Source organism: Elephantulus edwardii, unplaced genomic scaffold, assembly GCF_000299155.1.
Source record: "Elephantulus edwardii isolate Elephantulus edwardi_28Jun2011 unplaced genomic scaffold, EleEdw1.0 scaffold00015, whole genome shotgun sequence".
In the NCBI taxonomy this organism is placed as follows: Eukaryota; Metazoa; Chordata; class Mammalia; order Macroscelidea; family Macroscelididae; genus Elephantulus; species Elephantulus edwardii.
The window spans coordinates 6527809-6546679 of record NW_006399765.1 but is presented as its reverse complement, the minus strand read 5'-3'; the positions used below and the strand labels follow the sequence as shown (position 1 = coordinate 6546679).

Sequence of the window (18871 nt, the reverse complement as noted above, 5' to 3'; positions counted from 1 at the left end):
TTTGCTCTCACAATCCCCTCCCCTGTAATGGTGCCACCTCTTTTTCTGTTCCAAATCCCCTCACTCCCAAAGACTTCCAGTTAGAATTCATTTCTTTTTTTCTTTCTTTTCCTTCCTTCATTCCTATTATATGTGTACTGACTACCAATGTCAAAGTGTGTTAAAGATAGCTATGCACTGTCTTTCTCTCCAGCCTTTATCAGATGGAGAGCTCCTGGAGGAAAATAACTTTAGAGATCTATTCATCAGTGTTTGATGAGTCACTTCACGTGGACGGTGAATATTCAAATGTTTACTGAATTGGGCAGAAGGAATCTAATGATTTTCCTTTTTTCAATATCAAGTGACAGGAACAAATGGCCCATCCTGGGATGTCAAACCAGAGTCCCAGCTCCTAAATCCGGGAGCACTTGGCTCTCTGAGGGACCACCTGTGTGGCCTGGCTGCTCTGCGACTTACATGTGAAATAAGAATAACAGTTCTTGTCAAAGAAGCTGAGTACTTAAGAGAGGTTCTGTAAATATAGATTCTCAAGTTCAAGGTCATATTTTAAACTCCCCTTAGGCCCATTTACCAACTAGAACTAGAAACGTAAAGCTTGTTTCCAACCAAATGCCTCTTTTTTTTTTCCTTAGAGTACAGCTGTTGACAGAGCTGCACTGAGGACTCTAGATAGCCTTTTGGCATTTATTTCCATATCAGGTCTGGAGACAGTTCAGGGCTTCAAAAAGAGTCAGGCATTACCGGCCTGTTGCTCTCTAAAATCTTACAGTGTAAGGCATGAACTGGTTCCCATTCTGTGGGCTGTGAGCCCATGAGGTTCACAGTTATCATTCCAGTGGCCTGTGAATATGCCCACAATGCAGGGTCTGTGCACAGGATGAGGAATACATCACACAATAAGAAAAACAAAGAACATTTGAAAAATCCCAGCTTTGAAAGTAGAAACAAAAACAAAAAATCCAGCTAATATTTGAGCATCTATTATCACTTATGTCAGATACAATCTTATTACTTAGATGCAAAATAGGAGGTAAATAGTAATTTTAGGAAGAGAATAATAACATAAAAGAATTTCTTAAAAAAATTCTAAATCAACTGAAATTTTTGCAATTATGGGTTTTTTTTATTAAATGGGTACACAATAAGTGCCTAATATTTTTTTAAATTAGAGAAAGGTAATCCAACCTGAAAAGGATGGAAAGCTCTGGATTAATGAAAAAGCACTAGACAGGTTTATAGAAAGGAAACTTGAGTGTGGATCTCAATTCTAAACACATTCCCATGGGGCAGAGATGGTCAGTCTTAAATTAACTCTTTAGGTTTCAGTTTTTTTCAGAACAGCAAAAAAGGCAGGATTGAAAGTGCTGACCAGTCTTCTCTATTCTGCCTTTTTATAGACTCCCAATCCTTAGGTAAGCCACTGAAGCTCCAGAACTATGCGTGTGCCCAGATCTGATGAGTTTTAGAGCAGAAATTCTCAAATCCAGGTGTTTTTTGCTCCCAAGGACTAATAAGAATACCTGGAGGCATTCTGATTGTCACAATTGGTAGGGGAAGGGTAGGTGCTATGGACATCTAGTGAATAGAGACTAGGATGCTGCTAATCATCCTGCAATGCACAAAGACAGTCTCTAACAACAAAGAATCATCTAATCCAAAATTTCAACAGTATCAAGGTCAAGAAATTCTGCCCTAAAGGCTACTGAGGAAATGAGTCTATTTTGGTAAAAGAAATGGAAACCAGGCTGGAAAATGCATGAAGCTGACATCGTAGCTGACTGTAAATGAAGTGTTGTCGCTGGGAGCTGTCAAGTTGATTCTGACTCACTGTGACCCTGGAAGCGCATAAATTCCAGAGTTTTCCAAGCTGTAATCTTTACAGGGGCAGCTAGTGGATTCTAACTTACTACTTTAAAGTCAGCAGCTGAGTGCTTAACCATAAGCCACCAGGGCTCCTTGAAGGAATAAATACAAATGAATGAAGGTTCTCAATCCATTCCAGGCACTATTAGCAGTCCTTCTTTGCCATCTCTCTGGCATCCATGTCACTGTGTATAATATGATCTAAACACTCTAAGGTCAACGGCACCTCCAATCTTTGTCCTAAGTCTGACCCACCTTTTTTTCTTCTTTTTTACTAGTTTATTTACAAAATTAGAATACACTGTTTTCAAGAACAAATTCTTCCAATTTCCCTCATCCTCCCACCCAACAAATTGTACAACCCCATAATTAATCCCTCCTCCCCCCTGCACATCCTTATCCCTCTGCTTCCAACCTCTCTCACCCCTCTTGAATCCTTATACTCATTCTATAATAATGGTTTTATACAATATTTATCCTTGTGGGACTGAGTTAGCTCACTCAGCGTAACCTCTCCAGTCCCTCCCAAGTTAGGTAATAATTTACAAAGTCATTGCTCCTACATGCTTCAGAGTATTCCATTGTGTGAATGTACCATAATTTATCAATCCATTCGTTTGTGGTTGGACATTTGGGCTGTTTCCATGTTCTTGTGATGGTCAATAATGCTGCTGTGAACATTAGTGTACAAATCTCCATTTGTGCCTCAGATTTCATTTTCTGGGGCTTCGTCTGACATACTTTGGGCATGTTGCAAGGAGGGGCAGGTCCTTGGAGAGGGACATCATGCTTGGGAGGGTGGAAGAGCCAGCGCAAGAGGGGAAGAACTGATTCAGTGACTGGGGTAATTGGGATGGGTGTGTCAGAGGCAGTGCGATTGGCACAGGATAGAGCAGGGTTTAGGGCTGTTGTACACAGGGTCGCTATGAGTCGCAAACAACTCGACAGCACATAACAACAACAACAACAACAAGAACAATATTCCAAGTAATAGAATGACTGGGTCATAAGGAATTTCTATGTTCAGCTTTTTGAGGAAGCACCAAACTGCCTTCCAGAACGGTTGCACCATTTAACAACTCCACAAAGAATGTGTAAGAGTTCCTTTCTCGTCACATCCTCTATTTATTACTTGCTGTCCTGTTAAACTTTGCCACTGTTAAAGGAGTGAGACAGTATCCCATTATGGTTTTGATTTGCATCTCTCTTACTGCGAGTGATTTGGAGCATTTCTTCATGTATATGTTTGTCATTCAAATGTCTTCCTCTGTGAAAATTCTTTCCATGTCTTTTGCCTGTTTTGTAATTGGGTTGTCAGTATTTTTCTTGTGAAAGCCCAAGAGTATTCTGTAAACTTTTGTTATAAGACTCTTGTCTAAGATGGTATTCCCAAATGTTTGTTCCCAGTCTGTAGGTTTTCTTTTCACACTGTTGGAAAAAGTTTTTTATGTACACATGGGTTTAATCTTTAGAAGGTCTCATGCATCAATTTTGGCAGTTTCTTTATACCTTGGACTAGCACTTCTAAGCTTGATCCCAGTTTTTCTCTTAGGAACTTTATGGTTTTGAGCTTTACTCCCAGGTCTCTGATCCATCCTGAGTTGATTTTTGTGTCTGGTGTGAGATGTGGATTCTGTTTCAGCTTTATGCAGGTGGAAGTCCAGTTTTGCTAGCACCATTTACTGACGAGGTTATCATTTCCCCGTTTGATAGCATTGATTTCCTTGTCATATACCAGCTGACCATAGATAACAGGATCTATTTCTGGGTTCTCAATTCTGTTCCATTGATCTACGTGTCTGTCATTGTTCCAGTACCATACTGTTTTGGTTACTACTGCTGTGTAGTAAGCTTTGATGTCAGAGAGTGCTATTTCTCCAACCTCATTTGTGTTTCTCAGAAGTGTTCTGCTTATTCTGTGACTCTTGCTTCTCCAAATAAAATAAATTTGGTAATTTCCCTTCCAATCTCCTTGAAAAATGAATTGGGTATCTGGATTGGGATTGCACTGAACACGCAGATTGCTTTTGGTAGGACAGTCATTTCACAATATTGAGTCTTCCTATCCATGAACAGGGCACATTTTTCCATTTCTTTAGGTTTTTTATTGTGTCTTGCAGAAATGCTCTGTAGTTTACTTTGTATAGGTCTTTTGTATCTCTAGTTAGGTTCACTCCCAAGTATCTCAATTTGTGGTTGGCTATTGTAAATGGTACTGCTTTCATTATTTCCGTCTCTGAGTTCTCGTTGTTACTGTAGAGGAATCCTACTGATTTTTGGATATTGATCTTTTATCCTCGCACTCTCTACTAAATTGGCCTATTAACTCTAACAGTTTTTTTTGTTAAGTCTTTGGGGTTCTCTGGGTATACTATCATATCATCTGCATATAGCGACAGTTTAACCATCTCTTTGCCAATCTGGATGCCTCTTATTTCCTTCTCTTGTCATATTGACCTAGCAAGCAAATACAAAACTGAAAAGAAGCGACAGTGGGCATCCTTGTCTGGTCCCTGTTTGCAAGAAAAATGTTTTTAGTCTTTCTCCATTGAAAATGATATTGGCTCTATTGGTTTTGCATATATACTTTTCACTACATTGAGGAAATTCCCTTCTATTCCAATTTTTCTAAGTGTCTTTATAAGGAAGGGGTGTTGGATTTTGAGACTAACCAACTTCTGACATGTAGTACCTCCCAGGTCTTTCAAGAGAATCTGAGAGTGGAAGGAGCCAGGGAAGAACAAGGTGTCATGAAAACACAAGACTACTGGAATCTAGCTCTGGCTCTGTTTCTAGAAATAAATTTTAAAAAAAAAACCAAAAACACAAAAACAAACAAACCCCAACAAAAACTACTAGCTGTCTTTGTGTTGATTTTGACTCATGATGACCTCAAGTGTGTCAGAGTAGAACACAGGGATTTCAATGGCTGACCTTTCAGTAGATCATCAAGCCATTTTCCAAGTGAGTAAAGCTGCAATGAACACTGGTGTATAAGCCTCCATTTGTTCCTCGTTCTAATTTTCTCAGAGTATATGCCAAGCAGTGGAATAGGTGGGTCATGTGTAATTTCTATGATCAACTTTCTGAAAAAAAAAAAAAAAAAAAAGCCTAACTGCCTTCCAGAGTGGTTGTACCATTTTACAATCCACCAACAGTGTATAAGAGTTCTTATCTTACCACATCCTCTTCAACATTTATTACTTGCTGTCTTGTTTAACTTTGCCACTGCTACTGGAGTGAGATGGCATCTCATTGTGGTTTTGACTTGCATCTCTCTTATTGCAGTGATTTTGAACATTTCTTCCCATGTCTGTTGGCCCTTCAAATATCTTCCTCTGTGAACATTCTTTCCATATCTTTTGCCCATTTTGTAATTGTTTGATCAGTCTTTTTCTTGTGAACACCCTGTTGTTGTTGCTGATTGCCATAGAGTGGAGCATGACTCGGCGATTCTATAAACAAAAAAGCCTGAAGCCTTTCTAGAACTATCATCATTTATCAAAGTTTATAAGAGTTTCCAGAAGCATGTCGCTTAGGAAGTGTATGCCACTCTTGCTTCCAAACCCGTCTTGAACTGGGAGGTCCACCATAGGATGCTGTAAACTTTTGATATGAGACCCGACATGGTATTGCCAAATATGTTTTCCCAGTCAGGTTTTCTTTTCTGTTGGAAAACGTTTTTATGTGCACTGAGATTTAATCTTTAGATGGTCTCATTCATCAATTTTATCCTCTCCACACTGCATTTCTGGCTGTATTTGGCAATCTATTTATACCATATATTAGGCTGTCTAAGACTGATCCCAGTTTATCTCTTACGAACGAATGTTATGGTTTTGGGCTTTATTCCCAGGTCTCTGATCCATCTTAAGTTGATTTTTGTGTATGGTGTGAGATGTGGATCCTGTTTCAACTTTCTGCAGGTCGCAGTCCAGTTTTGCCAGCACCATTTGTTGAAGAGGTTGTCTTTCCCCCATTTGATAGATTTTATCTTCTTGTAAATATAAGTTGACCAGAGATAGATGGGTCCATTTCTGGGTTCTTGTGAACTCATATTCTTAACGACTCTCAGCCTCCTGGCTCTGAGTAAAGTCTACTGCTCTGTATGCTCAACAGGAGGAAACTGGCATCAGCAGTTTATATCCAGCCCCAGACCTACTACCTTGAGTATGCTGGTATCTGATTAAAAATCTCTGCTAAAAAATCTACCATCACCTCCAACTCCAAGAAAACATCATTTTATAGAATCAAATAGGGCAGATCTAGTGCACTACTAAGCAAGTGGCACAGCAAGAAAATTCCACCTTTATCACCAACTATGTAATAAGAATCAGCATCAATATAAATCTCACCTGGAAATAAATCTAACTTCATCCTCATCTATCTCCTCATAGCTTCATCTCTTCATAGCTGGAGTGACATTCCAACTTCTAACCACCCAGAGCTGAATCAGAGCTTACAACTGCTTGTCCATGCAGCTTTTCTCTGATTCCCAGGCACCCAGAGCTAGTTCAAAGTTCATGAGTTACATGGCCTGAATCCTTACAACTGCCAAATGGTAGGCTTTTAATGCACCCAGTGGTTTAATGAATTCCTGGGAAGAGTTCACAGAATACAGAGAATATCTATATTTACCAAACCAGACACACTGCTGCAAAATAAATCCCAACTCACTACAACTACAGAACAGAGGAGAACTGCCCATTAGATTTCCAAGGCTGTGAATGTTTACAGAAACAAGATTTGTCACACCTTTAATCCACACTGCAGCTAGTAGGTTCAGATCATCAACCTCTCAGTTAGAAAATGAGAGCTTATCCATTCGCCAGGGCTCCTTATTTATACTTCCAGTTTCCCATGATAAGCAAAAAATAATATAAATTAAGAGATGCACAGGCATGTATTCCTGGTACAGGGACTCCACATCCTAATGGTACCACTGCACCAAGGTCTTTCTTTAATCAACCAGAAAACTCCAACTACTTTTATGTTCAATGTCTTTTATTAGCTTCACTGCCTATTACCATGGTTGCTGACTCACATGTAATCATGAGCAATTAAACCATTAAATACGCACAACTTGAGAGACTGGAGAGCATTATGTTGAGTAAAGTAACTCAGTCTCACAAGGACAAATATTGCATAATACCATTATTGTAAAAATAAAAGGATAACTAGTAAAACAAGTTATGAGGTCCAAAAGGGGAAGAGGTAGGAGCAGAGGGGTCAGGATGGGTAGGGATGAAACCACAGATTGCACAGTCTGGTGGGTGGAGGGAGTGAGTGAAGGAAATGTGAAGGATATGGCAGGGACCTGAAAAGATTGGGTAATGATAGGCAAGGTCCAATGGTGATTGATTTTTTAAAAAACATAATACATGGGAATGATTTTATGGAACACAATTTTCAATGAATAGTGTGAAACACAATGTATACGAATTTTGTGAGCAAACCAGTATTAAAAAAAAAAATTTCAAACCTAACAAACAAAATTATGCATGACAGACTAAACCACGCCCTTTTCCAGAGGTTAGGAGAGTAGTCTCTATGACCCTCATTTGCACACATTTCAAGTGTAGTCTGGCTGTTTTAGAAGAGAGACAAACTGATTACTGGGAAATTTTAAGGGTTCTCAAGCACAAAGACTAAATCAAGTTGTCTTACTCCCACCATCTACACTTCCTCATCACATACCTCACACAGCCAACCTTGCATTTCCCAGTTTTACTTTATCCATAAGTTCCTGAAAAGCTTTATAAAGGCTGTAAGACTCAAAGGAGAAAGAAAATAAATGAACCATTTAATTATGATAATTTTCTCTCTGAGAATCAAAGATCTTCAACTGTAGACTACACGGGGCTAGGCTGTCTTTTTCAATGCCTGGAAATATACATGGCATCTCAGATGGTTCCAAACACAGAACTGGCACTCAGCAAACAAATGTTTCTCCTGATGCAGGGAAGTGGCAGATCACGAGAGTATTAGTGGCACAAAAAACCAAACAAAAAAACCAAAAGAACAGCAAACAAGAGATCATTGGAAAAATAATGTCTGGAGGAAAAAAATACATGATTTCGCCCCCCTTAATTTTCTAACCTCAACCCCAGTTGGAAATAATTCCTGGACCTTTACTTACGTGTAGATGGCACAGGATAGGACACAGTTCAGATCTGTTGTTCACTAGGGATGCTATGTGTCATAATCAACGGCACCTAACAACAATATACAAGTATCAGTGGGTGAAAATTCTTTCCTTACCAACTGATCTTACCACCAGGAAGTGGTTTCTCTCAGAGTCTGAATCATACCTAAATTTAATCTTGGCACTGAGCTGCCCATGACCTCAACAACAACTGATTAAGTGATCATCACTTATCCAGATGATTCTATATTTTTTATAAAGTGGACTGCTACCCAATCAGCAGAATATGTACTTTGGATTCTTTTCTAAGCAGTTAAGACAGATTTCTACCTCGTTCTGAGGTCCCATTAGATTTGGCGGGAAATGAAAGGACCTGACAATAGGTTAAGTTAGGTGAAGGGTTCAAGTTTTAAGCAGAATTTGAGTCAAATGACTAAAAGGAGATGGCAACTCTGAGTATTCAAAATAAATCATGACGGGGCACATGAAAAGCACTTAGCTTTCTCACTTAATTTTCACAACTAACTATAGAGAGATGTCTCCTAAACTTCAGTGTGCATGCAAATCACATGAGAGTATTATAAAAATTCAGTTCTGATTCAGTAGGTCTGCATGGGGCCTGAGAATATGCGTTTTTAATAATTCTCCAAATAATGCCACAGACTCCACTTTATATGTACATGCAAGACTATAAAGATGATTTTCTGATTTTGCCGGTTAAGAAACTAATCATCGGAAAAGATTTGCCCAAGAAAAAAAAACTAACAAGTGGCAGACTTAGGCTGTAAGCTCAGATCTTCTGACTCTCTTGCCACTCACCATGCCACTAACCTCTTGAACTAAACAGCCATAAACAAACAGAAGTACTGCATCCCTCACACAGCCCTTTAGCCAGCTCTGTCCTGTAAAGGAAGCAGCAGCACTAGACATATCAGCTATAAGAGAATCAAGCTAGACAGATGTTCTTGTTAAGAACATAAGCCATTCAATCCTTCAGCTAAGACTCCTTAAGAAGGGCCAAACAAATTTCAGGGGTTCCTAGATGCTCATTCCTTGACTAATGAAGGGAAAAGTGAAGTATAATTGCTTTGTAGGGAGAAAAAGTCTCAGTGATATGGGGATTGTCAGGGCCAAGAGCAGAATTAAGTTAATTCCATAACAAATGAGATGGCACAGACCTTGGCTGGACTTTTCTGCTCAGCCCACTCTAAACCTTAAGAGAAAGAAGAAAGAACAGAAGGACGTTAACAGAAGAGATTAACAAGGAAGAAGCAGTAATACTGGGCAATTAACAGTCAATGAAAGACAATGTTTGTCCTAATATGTGAAGGTTTGAGACATTAATGTAATCTTCCTTGAATCATCATGTCAAAAGGGTATTGGATCTGTTCTCTGTGGGCTCAACAGACCAAATTAGCAATCTGTTTTCCCAAAAGACCTAAAAGAAAAAGGACAGTTACAGTTCATAACTGTCTAATGTCAGAGCTGGCATTTGCCCAGGACATCTGACTCCAAATCCCAGATTCTTTTCTAAGCTCAACTTGCTTCCCAAAGGAGCTACCACATCAACCTGAAGTAGAGGAAATATCTCAATTACAAATAAGAAAGGTGTTTATTTATAGTTGGAGCTGGTCAAAGGCAAACTACGGATAGAGCGGGAGGATAGAGCACCTAATACAAATCCTGTCAGCTGAGGGGTTCAAGCAGAGGTTAATAGCTTGGCAGGAATACTGCAAAAGGAACTTGAGCACTGAATGTGTAGCTGGGTGAGATGAACCTGCCAACCCTCAGAGATGAATTAATCTCTCCCCACTGTATTTTCTCTAACACTTCATTTGTGCACTTAACACAGCTTGCCTTTTATCAAAGTTACCTGCACATGTGTGTGTCTTCCTTAATGAACTGTGAGCCCTTATTTATCTGTATACTCCTTCACTCACTCCCTCATTCACTGCCCTCAAGTTGATTCTATACCTCATTATCCACCCATCCTCCAATGAATTTCCAAAACCGTAAATCTTAACGGACAAGACTGTCCATCTTCTGTAGAGTCACTGACTGATTCAAGACACTTTACTATGCCCAAATAAAATCTGGGATACCAAGAAAAATGTTATGTCCCTCTACATGCCAGTTACTCTATGAGGTACTTCAAACACATCAATTTATTCTACTGCCTCCAAACAATCCTATGAAGTAAATATTAGCCCCAATATTGTTTTGATAAGTGGTGGTGAAGCCATTCAAATCTGAAATTTTTTGCCTATCCAACCACACTACCTGCCTTGTAGAAAGAAAACAGTAAAAGTCTGCTGATTTAACTAAAAACACACTTAATAATATGCCAGCATAATATCCAGCTAGGTTTGTTGTAATTTCCCATTGCAATACTCAAATGTCCTCTAATTTACCAATACAAAATTGTTGCTGTTTGTTTTTAAGTATCCTCTCTCTCATGGTTTTAAAGAAGACAGCAGAGAATAAAAATAATTCAGGGGAAGAGAATCAAGTTTTCCTGTAACTTTCCTACCCAAAGAAATTCCCTTAAGTCTGTTAGAGCTCCATCCCAGCTTCCAGTAGCCCCACTCCAGGTCATGGCTTGGACCCTGGAAACAAATCAGATGTTGGCTTTCTGTCTCAGAGATATGGCTTGCACACATCTTCACAGGATAGTGTGCACCACATTCAAACCCAACTCTGAACAACTAAAATTTTTGTCCAGCAAAAGAGTCTAGCTAAAGGTTCTCACATTTAGTTACATTTCCAAACAAAATCTAGCTTGAATTTCAAATCACATTATAAATTTACTCTGGCAAGCACTTAAAAATATTTAATCTCCCTGCCAAATAGGGCAAAAAAAGATTTTGTTCATTTGAATCAAAAGCATCAGCATGTTTGGAGAGCCAACACCAAGGCTTCTCTGGTACACCATCTGCCTCAAGAAAGAAACCAAACCCAGCCTGGCCAACTATTTCTTCAAACAAGAAATTTAAGTATCACCAAGGAAAAGTCTCACTGCTCAGTTCCCTGGGTGGGTTTTGGATTTCATCCCCAGGCCTCTGGGGCAGAAGATCCTGCTGGTACATGTACCATTACGATGCTCTTCTTTCAACCTGACATCTTGATTCCACAGAAGTGAAAGGCCACGATAATTATAAATTTAACTCATTAAGATGTCTTCTCACATGCTATCATTTTAGAGCAACTTTATTAAATATGAGTGAGCTACACTGGCTCCAGCAACCAGCAGAATTTAATGAAGATATATTGTCCATGAGTGCCTGGCCTCTGCATCCATCAGACATTTTTGGCCAAATATAAATTAACCTGTAAATGCACTAGTTTGCATCCATAAATCCAAGAGAAATATACATGTACAGAATCTTGAAATATTTAATTACTACTTTGCAATCTCATTCAAAATAAATGATACATTTCTCTTGTTAAACTAAAAAATTATCCTTTCTACAAACTGTTTTCATCCCTATTAAAACAGCGAAAAAATTAAAAGCTGAATCACTTAGGTTATATATTCATAAGTAAATGCAATGCCTTAAAAAAGAAAAGAAATTATGATATTTTATTATCTTCCTTACGAAGAAAATCATCAGGGCATCACAGTCTAGAAGGGGGCTAAAGAGATTTAAGTGCTAAAGAGGTGTAAGTATGGATTTCTTTTTGACAGTTCACACTGACACAATCCTAGTTTTCATCTGTTCTTGCTGCGTAACATAGAACAACCTACAGTTGACCCTCCAGCAGGTTTTCAAAGGCAGTTAATTGCACAAGAAGAGACTGCCCATCTTTCTCCCGCAGAGCAGCTTGGTGGCCTCAGTGTGCCTTTTGGGATTGCAATGCAGCTTCTTGCCACTAGGTCACCAGAGCTAGTTTTCATCTAGCTCTCAGTTAAAGAACTTTTACATCCTTCTTTTCAGACCAAAGAAGTCTGATCATCAAAAAGGAAAATAGGTATTGCTTCTATATTACTTATGCAATATCCACAATGTACCACATTCTTTCATATATTACCTTGCTGATCCTCACCATCAAGTCAATTCTGATTCACAGCAACCCGATGTTATGTCGCTGTTGTTATTACTCAATATAACCCTATGCACAACAGATATGAACCCTGTCCTATCCTGCACCATCCTCACAATCTGACATACTTCAGCCCATTGCCATAGTCAATCCATCTGGTTGAGGGTCTTTCTTTTTTTTGCAGTCCCTCTACCTTTCCAAGCATAATGGCCTTCTCCAAGGAAGAGCCTCTCTCAACAATATGCCCAAAGTATGTGAAACAAAGCTTCACCATCCTTGCCTCCAAGAACTCTGGTTCCACTCGGATCTCCAAGATGTATCACTCTCTCTAAGAGGTATCTGTTTATTCTTTTGGCAGTCAATGGAATAGTCAGTACTCTTATCCAACATCACAGTTCAAAGGCATCAATTCTTCTGTCATCCTTACTCATTGTCCTGTTCTTAGATGCATAGTAAGTGACTAAAAAGATCATGCCCTGAGTCAGGTGTATTATAATTAGTCCTCAAACTAATGTCACTGCTCCTCAATAATTTGGAGAAATCCCTGAGAGGAGATTTTCCTTGTGTGACATGTCTGACTGCTGGTATCAAGTGGACTGATTGCAGATCTAAGAAAGATGAAGTTGCTGACAGTTTAAATCTTTCCCCCTTCTATCATGATGTTGCATATCGGTCTAGTGGTGAGAATTTTTTGTTTTCTTGACGTTGAGATGCAGTCCACACTGAAAGTGGCAGTGTCTGATATTCTGCAGCAAGAGCTTCAAGACCTCACCACTTTCAGGAATCTGCATACTGAAGATTATTGGTCAGTCTTCCAATCCTCATGCCACTTTCTTCTTCATGGAGCCCAGCTTCTTGAATAAACTCCTCACCATATAGACTGAATAAGTATGGAGAAAGGATACAACCCTGACAGGTATCTTTCTTAATTTTAAACCATATATTGTTTTCTTGCTCCATTCACTCAACAGCTTCTTGATCTAGATAAAGGTTTCACGTGAGCACACTTAACTGTCCGGGATTCCCATTCTACTTAATGTTAGCCATAATTTGTTATAATCCACACAGTCAAACGTTTTTGCAGAGTCAGTAAAGCACAAACAGACATTCTTCTGGTATTCTCTGCTTTCAGCCAGGACCCATCTGACATCCACAATGATATCCCTGGTGCCACAGCCTTTTCTAAATCCAGCCTGAACTTCTGGCGTATCTCTGTCTATGTATTGCTCTTCCTTGTCCCTATAGAACAGGGTAAAATCACCCCATGGTTTTCCAAGGCTGTAATATTTACAGTGGATTTTGAGCAAGGTGGAGATTGTGATGATGGTACAGAAGAGGAAAAGGTTATAATCTGTTGTTCATAGGGTTGCTACAAGTTGTAGTCAACTCAACAGCACCTACTATAACATAACATGCTTTTACAGAAATAGAAGACCAAATTTTTTATCACCAAAGTGGCTGGTGGGTTCAAATTGCTAACACTATAGCAGAGTGCTTAACCATTGTGCCATCAGCTCTTTCACCTTTAATTATCACCATCTATCCTCTGTCACCAAACAGTACTAATGACTTAGTAATAAGAAACTGCACAGCTCCAAGACATGCAGTTCAAATCTACCAGCGGCATCAAGGGCGAGAGATGGGCAATCTCCTCGCAGTCAATTTACTGCCTCTGAAAACCTGCTGGAAGGTCAGCTATTAATTGGTTCTAACTCAAAAACAACCCACTGCCATGAAATCAAATATAATTCATAGTGGCAGAATGGAAGTGCTGCATAGGGTTTCCAAGTCAGTAATCTTTATAGAAGCTGACTGTCACATCTTTCTCTTGTGGAGGAGCTAACAAACTGTTGCCCTTTGGTTTGAAGCCAACTGCTTTAACCACTGCGCCGTGGGGTTCCTTAAGCTTACCCACAGCCATATGAAATAAAGATTATTTTATAGATAAGGAATTACTTTATAGATAAGGAATGTGGCAGTTGTTTGAGTTTCTTCAATGACAGGAAAATATGAGTGGTTTGTCTCTATATTCCTACCTCCTAGCACAGATCTAGAACTTATCCACGAGAATGAATATATGACTAAAAGAAATAAAAAGAAACTAGGAAGAGATACACAATTCAAATTCTGCTCTAGGTCTCTAAATGAACTCACTGCCTGAGATACATCTGTGTACTTCAAATCTCCTTAAGCTTCAGAGGTTTGCTTCAAAGGGCAATTTGTCATCTTTCTATAAAGACAACATTCACATTTGGTACTGAGCAATGTGTCTCAATTAATTTCCCCACACTCAGTACCACACTTTACATTAAGTGGGCATTTAATGAGTCAATCAATGATGAAGGCCATGATGCCTTTACCAGAACTGGTCTCTGAACCAATCCCTCTGAAAACTCATTTTTTTTCTCTGCACAAAAGGCGTAACAGGGCATTTTTACTCACAAAATTATTTCCATTCATTAATAAACACTCAGAGTACTAAATATGTGCCAGGCTCTGAATAAGATGTTGGAGAAATATCAAAGAATGTGACCATCATATCCAGTTTTAGCATTTGCTGTTAGGTTCACAGACACATAAAATGGTTTCAATCAACTTCAATTCACTTTCACTGTCATCAAGTCAGAAGCAACTCATAGCTGAAAACTTCAGTGAATTTTTAGGGACTGCAAATCACACAGCAAATGGCTCACCCTTCTCCCTTGGAGCTACTAGTGGACACCAACTGCCAGAGTGGTATCACTCTGGATTAGCAGCGCAGCTCCCTACAGACTATGCCACTATGGCTCCCTATCAACTTCAGAGTACTATGTAATTCATAAGTATTGCTCTTCCTTCTGTGCTTTCCAACTCACTTAGCTGCATTACTATCCACCCAACTGCCCAAATTGTAAACCTGGGAGTCATCTTCAACTTCTCCCTCTCTCATTCAAACTGGCCACTCCCACAATTAACCACATCTCTTCTGAGTCTCCTTCAGAAGACACTCTGACAGGTCTCTCAATTTTCAGTGTCTCCACTCTAAGCCTTTTTTCCCCATCTGAGTAATTGTAAATCTCCCGTTATTTCTGAGTCCCTTTATAATAGGGAAAACAGCAAGCGTTTATTGATCAGTACCATATGACAGGCACTATGCTAAGAGTTTTATATGCATAACATATTTTAATCATCTAAGAAAGACACCAACATCTTGATTTATAGAGGAGGAATATTAAGTACAAAGCAACCTGCCCAAGACACACAGCTAGTAAGGAATAGATCTATGGCTCAAGTTCAGGTCTGTGAGATTCCTGCCTCCAGTCTCTTCCTGACTCATCTACATTCCTTTCTTTACGCTGTTGGAGTGCTTTTCTGAACATCCACACTGGTATGTATGCCATTTTTATTTTTAAGACAATCACTGGTTCCTCATTGTCCCTAGGTCAAGATCTAAAGGGAAGAGGTTACCTCCCCATGTTAATTTCACTACTGCCCCAATTCACTAACTCCTACCAGAAGACACTGTTGTCCAAAGACACCAAACTCCATGCCAACCAACCTCACATCCTTACCTTCCCCCTCCAAACAAGAACCTCCTCCTCTGCAGCTCCAGTCCCACTATGTACACACACACACACACACACACACACACACACACGTACAAACACACACACACACATTTCCGTACTAACTACTATTAATATTTCTATACAAAACACATTCTTCCAGTCCTGAGTTCCTGGAGGATAAACAGAGTCTATTTTCATCTCTGACTTCCAAAGTTCCAGCCCAGTAGTGACTCAGTGAGTGACTAAATAAACAGTGTGTGACAGTACAAATACCTCACAGTACTAGATCAATAAGCAGGTAAGATGTTTCTCCAGAGGACTATTAAAAGGGTAGACTACAAAAGTTCCTGTTCTTTTCAAGAAAATAGACTGCTTTCAGCAAAGTTTATTAAAACTGAGATTGTCTCAGTCCTCCAGTCTACAGCCTCTCTCCAAGTCTCTGAAAGCCAGTTCAATCACCCTCAAAACCAGAAACTATACTAGCTCCAAAACGGAATTCCACAAAAAGTGCTCTGCAAAAAGAAGATGGGTAAACTGATACCTTCTTCCACCTGCAAAGACCATAACCTTCCAATATGCAGACTGGTTGTAAAAAACAACATGAGTCTAGTGACTATGAACAACAGAGGATCCTGACTAAGGGAGTCATCAGAGAAAAAAGCTAGAGACAGCAAAATATAATCCTGCTCTTGGTGTTCAGTGCCAGGACCAAAGCCCTGAGCAGAATGAATGACCGCAACTGCCTCTCTACTGGTCGGCCTGCTCCCACCATCACCACCTTCCAATACCACCTGTGGCCCACTTGGAAAAAGAACAGTCAGTAAACACTTTAAAACTTGGTTAGCGATGAAGACTATGTCAGTACAGTATCTTCCATTCGTTTGAAATAAATATCAAGCTCTCTATTAGGAAAGTTCAGGGGCTAGCTCACAATCTCTTATAATTTTATAGCACATTTCCCTTGAATTACTATACTCCAGACATAAGGATATGATTTCTTATAAGATCCCAATCTCTGGGTCTTTTCCTGCTGTTCGCCCTGTTGGGAAGCCAGGAAGACTGCTCCTGAAGATTTTTGCTGAGGTCCCTTTTCAAGGCTCAGCGCAAACTTCACCTTTCCAAAGAGGCCTTCCTGAATGTTCTAAAGTCGCACTCCTCCCCAACCCACCCCATCATTCTCTAATAGATTATCCTGAATTCTTTATCTAGCACTTATCATCACCAATTTTGTCTTCACTTGCTTCTTTTGCTGTCTGCTGCCTATCTTCTCCCTCATCAGGATGAAAGCTATTTTTGTTCACTCCAGGAAATACAATGCACACAGTGGGCACTCAGAAACCATTTCCAGAATATCTGTTGATTAACAGCAGTGGAATAGCCTCAAGATATACTGCTAGAAGGGAGAAAACATCTACTTAGCCCTTACAGTGTGCAAGACAACAATGTGCTGGGCACTGTAAAGCCAGGATCTTGCCTTCTGCTTTCAGCAAAGTTTATTAAAACTGAGAGTTTTATTAAAACGAAGAGAGGCAAACTAACCTGCCCAAGAAAACACACCTAGTGACTAGTCAACTTTTTAAAAATCTTCTAAACCCCTCTCCACACTGCTCCTCTCTCAGGGTACAGCAGGGTGGGTATTCTTTATAGTTAAATCACCTTCACATACACCCCGCCTAAGAAAACAAAAAGTTAGAAGGAGGTTTTGGTGACCTAAGTGGTAAGAAGCTGCCCTGCAATCCCAAAGGCACGTTGTTCAAATCCACCAGCTGCCAGCTGTTCGGCGGGAGAAGGACGGGCAATCTCCTTCCGTACAATTAACTGCCTCTGAAAACCCACCAGAGGGTCAGCCTGGAAGGCACACAACAGTAAATCAGAAAACAACAGGAAGTAATCGTGCATCAAAGCCCCAAGCGCGAGGGCTGGGTAAAGGCGGAGCAAATGGAGGGGGAGTCCAGACTTCTGATTGGGAGGGATTGACAGTGGTGAGTCATGGGTTGAAGGCTTGCTTGCGCTAAGAGAAACTGTGATAAGGCCACATTATGAGGCAACAAGATGTGAATCACAGAGCTGGAAGACACCTTAGACCTTAGGCTTTATGTAGGCCAAACACAGGCTGAGGGATGGGGAAACTAAGGTCCCAAGAGGAACAGGAACTTGCTCAAGTTCACTCAACAAGTCGGTGGCAGAAGGGAACGGGGTGGGGTGGGAGGTCGCCTCTTACTTAGTCTTCTCTCCAACCAAGGTGGATTTCAAGGAGAATTCTGAGTCAGGGGAATATGAAGAGGCCAGGGGAAGCTCATCGACTCCACGGAGAGGTAGGGGCAGGGTAGGGAACTAGAAAAGACACAAGGATCAGGATCAGAGGCAGAAATGAGCAAGGGAGGGGGCGGGGACAGAGACCGGGCAGGAGGGACAGAGACTGGGCTGGGGGGTCAGGGCAAGTCCGAGGGAGGAGGAAAGGCCTCCGAGGAAGCAAGGAGACAGCGAGGGCGGAAAACACTGCGAGATCAGGGTCTGAAAGGGCCTGGAAGGGTAAGGACACAGGGTTGAGATGAAACAGGGTTGATGGGGGAAATCGGGGAGACGCAGAAAAGGGCCTGAAAGGATGGAGCCCCGGACCGAGAGAGGAGACTGAGAAGGGAGAGTTCCAGGGCCGGAGATGACCCCAAAGCGAGTTGACCGAAGGTGGAGTCTGGCCCCGGGAGTCCGAGGGGAGCCTGAGAGGGAAGGACTGGCTCACCGCGCTTGTTTTTGGTGCCGTGTTTCTTGGCAGCAGTCAGTTCCTGTTCGATCTTCTTCTCCAGGAACTCCTGTTTCTTGCTTAGCATCTCCTCCGTGTCCCGCAGTCGCTGGATGGCCTCTTGCGGGGTCGGGCCGCCCTTGCCGGCCTTACCCCCTCCGGCCCCGAACAGCTTCCCGAACACCGACATGGTTGCTGCTCGCAGCGCCGGCCCGCGCCGCCCGCTCCGGCTCGGCTTCGGCGTCCGCTCCTTACCCCGCCGCTCCCTGCCGCCTCAGGCCTCTCCGCCGCCTCCGCCCCGCAGCTGGGCCCGGCCGCGCCACCTCCCACAGGCCCCCACGCCCGGGCCGGCCGGCGTCAGGGCAACGCGCCGCTGACCACGACTCCCAGCAGGCAATGCGTCGACCGCACCTCAAATCTAATGGAAAGAGGTACGTTGCATGCCGGGAGACTATAGTCTTCCGCCTTGAGGTACTTCGTGGCGCGCCTTTCTGGTCTAACCGGGGTCAAAGGGCGAGATGGCATGCTGGG

General features: G+C 41.2%; 1 protein-coding gene across 1 annotated transcript in view; it reads right to left on the bottom strand.

Annotated features, from left to right (window-relative positions):
* Positions 1-18664, bottom strand: part of CHMP4B (charged multivesicular body protein 4B) — a 57526-nt gene extending 38862 nt beyond the window's left edge. Inside the window, exon 1 of the mRNA XM_006881453.1 lies at positions 18341-18664. Within this exon, the coding sequence (XP_006881515.1) occupies positions 18341-18530 (190 nt within the window). The 5' untranslated portion in view covers positions 18531-18664. The remainder of the gene's footprint in view (positions 1-18340) is intronic.
* Positions 18665-18871: the final 207 nt, after the last annotated feature.